This window comes from Oncorhynchus nerka, linkage group LG5 (genome assembly GCF_034236695.1).
Source record: "Oncorhynchus nerka isolate Pitt River linkage group LG5, Oner_Uvic_2.0, whole genome shotgun sequence".
Lineage (NCBI taxonomy): Eukaryota > Metazoa > Chordata > Actinopteri > Salmoniformes > Salmonidae > Oncorhynchus > Oncorhynchus nerka.
The window spans coordinates 67824995-67828317 of record NC_088400.1 but is presented as its reverse complement, the minus strand read 5'-3'; the positions used below and the strand labels follow the sequence as shown (position 1 = coordinate 67828317).

General features: G+C 40.1%; 1 protein-coding gene across 2 annotated transcripts in view; it reads right to left on the bottom strand.

Annotated features, from left to right (window-relative positions):
• Window positions 1–256: 256 nt before the first annotated feature.
• LOC115126969 (adhesion G-protein coupled receptor G7-like) overlaps window positions 257–3323 on the bottom strand; it is a 32303-nt gene continuing 29236 nt past the window's right edge. The window contains exons 12-16 of one of the 2 annotated variants that reach the window (XM_065018992.1): window positions 2602–2933; window positions 2270–2351; window positions 1619–1777; window positions 1161–1320; window positions 257–909 (exon numbers count right to left, since the gene is read on the bottom strand). In XM_065018992.1, coding sequence (XP_064875064.1) covers window positions 703–909; window positions 1161–1320; window positions 1619–1777; window positions 2270–2351; window positions 2602–2933 — 940 coding nt within the window. In that variant the 3' untranslated portion in view covers window positions 257–702. Of the gene's footprint in view, window positions 910–1160; window positions 1321–1618; window positions 1778–2269; window positions 2352–2601; window positions 2934–3323 lie in introns of those variants that run through there. The other variant, XR_010464000.1, reaches the window with a different exon arrangement.

The window sequence follows — 3323 nt, the reverse complement described above, 5'->3', positions numbered from 1 at the left end:
TCGGTTCTGTTTGTGGATGGTTGTGTTTGGTTATTGTTTGGACTGTTTAGTGTCCTGTTTTGGGTCGGTCTTTATTTTTCGCCTGTTGTTTTGGCGTGACCTTTCCTTACTGGAATAAATACGGATTTCCTTGAACCTCTGCTCTCTGCGCCTGACTTCGCACCCACCACTCCTAGCTACGTGACACCTAAGCTGCACTGTTTAAAGCTATTTTCTGAGATTTTTTTTCTAACAAAAAAATACTGAACAGTTTCAAAGAGAATAATCAGTTTTATTCAAAACAGTTACATTTAAAAAATATATATAACATACAGTATTAACAAAAATGTGCATAGCCAAAAAAATCCTTGGACAACAACTTCTGAGGGAATTCACAGTAACAATACATTGATAGAAAATGGTGTGTATTATACTGTGTATTATATGACAATAGTGTGGTACATAAAACATTTTACAACAGGTTGAAGGGAGGCACAGTGATGCCGAAACGTTGGTAAATACCCATTAAATTGTTGGGAGATTATGCATGCAGTGTGCGACTTCCTTTATTTTGATAGTTCATTGGACAACACAACTTCTAAGGGAATTCACAGTGAATATATGTCGATACAAAATGTTGTGTGTATTATACTGTATATTATAGGACAATAGTGGAGGCATATGAGATATTTTACAACAGAGGTTGAACTTGCAGCCCATCAGTTAGATGTCTGTGGAACAAGGTGAAAATGACAGATCAGTGTCCTGTTGTGTGTATGATTCTACGTTATAACTGTGCTCGCCTCGCCATAGACTGAACTTCCTAGTGTGAAGAGGGATCCCAAAACTAGAGATAGATTTCAAAGTACTTGACATCTTTTTCTTGACAATTGATGTTCTTGCTGTGAACAGAATGAAAATCTGCAATCCCTGTGGAGTGAAAACACAAAGACATTATCAAGTATTTTCAGGAACACACAAGGACCAACAAAATGACAAACAAAGGTAGCGTTTCCATAAAGAGCAGCTCAATTTATTTATGTTTACTAGGTGTCTAATTTTCAATCATGTCTGGATTCTTTGGTACAATAGTACACTAGTATTTATAGATTCCATTTGATTCATTCAGCACACGCTCTTATCCAGAGTGACTTACAGTAGTGAGTGCATACATTTACTACCTGAGTGGTGGTGAGAACACAGAAGGAGATGTTGAGTATGGTGTACATGGTCTGGTCCTGTGTAATGACCAACAGATAGCCCAGGATCCAGGAGAGACCGAGCACCACAGCCAGAGAGAAGCTACTGAGGAACTTCTTCTTCATCGATGTGTGTCTTGTACTGGGAAACATAACCAACATACTTAGATTGCTGTAATAGACTGCCGTAATGCTGTGGTATAAGAACAGTATGCTACCATTGACTGAGTGGGTTAGTGCATGGTGCTCATTAAATTGTATGATTTGATTACTAATGACTGAATTAACAATAACAAAATAATAATACATTTTATTTATAACAGCTTTTCATTGAAATACAATAAAAAATAAACAAGCGCGTTAGTAGGCATTTAAATCAAGACATCTTAATGACTACAAGTTTGTACTTTGTGCCTCCAAAATGCCCCAATTAATGTTACCTGGTTAAATGTGGGTTGGTCTTGCATGTTGTAACTGTAAAACATACCAACACCACCGTGTTGAAGATAAGCATGAACACCACAGGGACCAGGAACCCCCAAAACATTGGCAGCTTGAAGTCAAAGTTCCCCTTTGGATCGAGGGCAGCAAGCCAGCAACTGAGAGGTCAAATGAATGAATTAGAGAGTGGGACAATGTGACAGACAAAACAGGATGCCAGCGATTTGAATAATGTGGTATAAAGTAAACGTGGTGGGTGGCATAAGTAAACAAGAAACCTTTCCAACACAATGGATCGTTCTTCTTGTTTTTTACAACTTTTGTAATTGTTCTTTACCATCTTTAAAAGCATGCAATACAAACATTGATAGGGAAAAGCTTTTACAGTATTAGTTATAACATTTTATACAGCAATTGCCCCACATTGATATTGGTAGTACAGTACAATTCAGTACAGTTCATTTGAGAGATATTCATCACCTCCAGCTCGTGGCTTCAGCCAATCAGACTGTCCCCATGTACCCCCCACACTGCCCATGCAGTGGTTTACAAACCAATAAATACGTTGAGCCGGGTCGCTCTCTTTCAAGTACAGTATAGTACAGTACAATACAGTACAGAGTAGTAGTACAGTAGTAGTATTGACTCACAATTCCTCCTGCCTGTATCCCAGTGGATCATCCACTCTGTAACTAATTCCTAAGGTGAGGGCCACCACAACCGCAGGCAGTCCTAAAGGAGAGAATGATGTTGTTATTTCCTGGTAGATTTGCATGCAGCCATATACAGATTATATATATACCACACATACATCCTCTAAAGACATTACATCACTATACAAGTTGCTTTTAAGTTCTATTTCAGGCTTATTAGAGCCTGAAAATATCACCTAGCATTAGTTTTAGTTCAAGGAGCCCAGGTCTAATGTCAGCCAAAGCTTCTGAAACTACTAAATACTTGATGTTTCTCCATGCTGTCCTACCCCATCCGATGGCCACGGTATAGGCTGTGAAGTGTGACGGGCTGGTGGCCAGGCTGTTTCTGATCATCAGGAAGACATGTGTGGCGTACAGCGTGTTCCAGGTGAACGTCCCCAACAGGAAGTACTGCAGCAGGACTGCCACTGCAGTACAAGGCCCTCTGTCCTGCTCTGTGTGTGTGTCGGACGGGGGGAGAATGTTGTCCTCCTGTATTTCAGGTTTGTCCAGCTGTTTATGAGGGTTGTCCACTCCCAACATGAAGAGGAGGGTGAAGATCAGGAGACACACGCAGACGCTCACTAAGAGGACTGTTGGGTTGGTTTTGCGTGATTTCCTGGGGACAGGTGATAGACAACACTATGTTAGGGAAATTAGATGTGTAGTTATGGATGTGTTGGTTCATTAATAGTGGGTTTTATAATGGTTTCACCTATCAAGTCCTGTTGGATCAGACAAAGGGCTTCTTTACACTATTGATCATTCTGAATTGGTTCTGGAACCCTGTAGGATCTTACCGGGTCACCAACTGGAATGTTATTGTATATTTTTAATTGGTTCTGGAACCCTGTAGGATCTTACCGGGTCACCAACTGGAATGTTATTGTATATTTTGAATTGGTTCTGGAACCCTGTAGGATCTTACCGGGTCACCAACTGGAATGTTATTGTATATTTTGAATTGGTTCTGGAACCCTGTAGAATCTTACCTGGTCACCATCTGGAA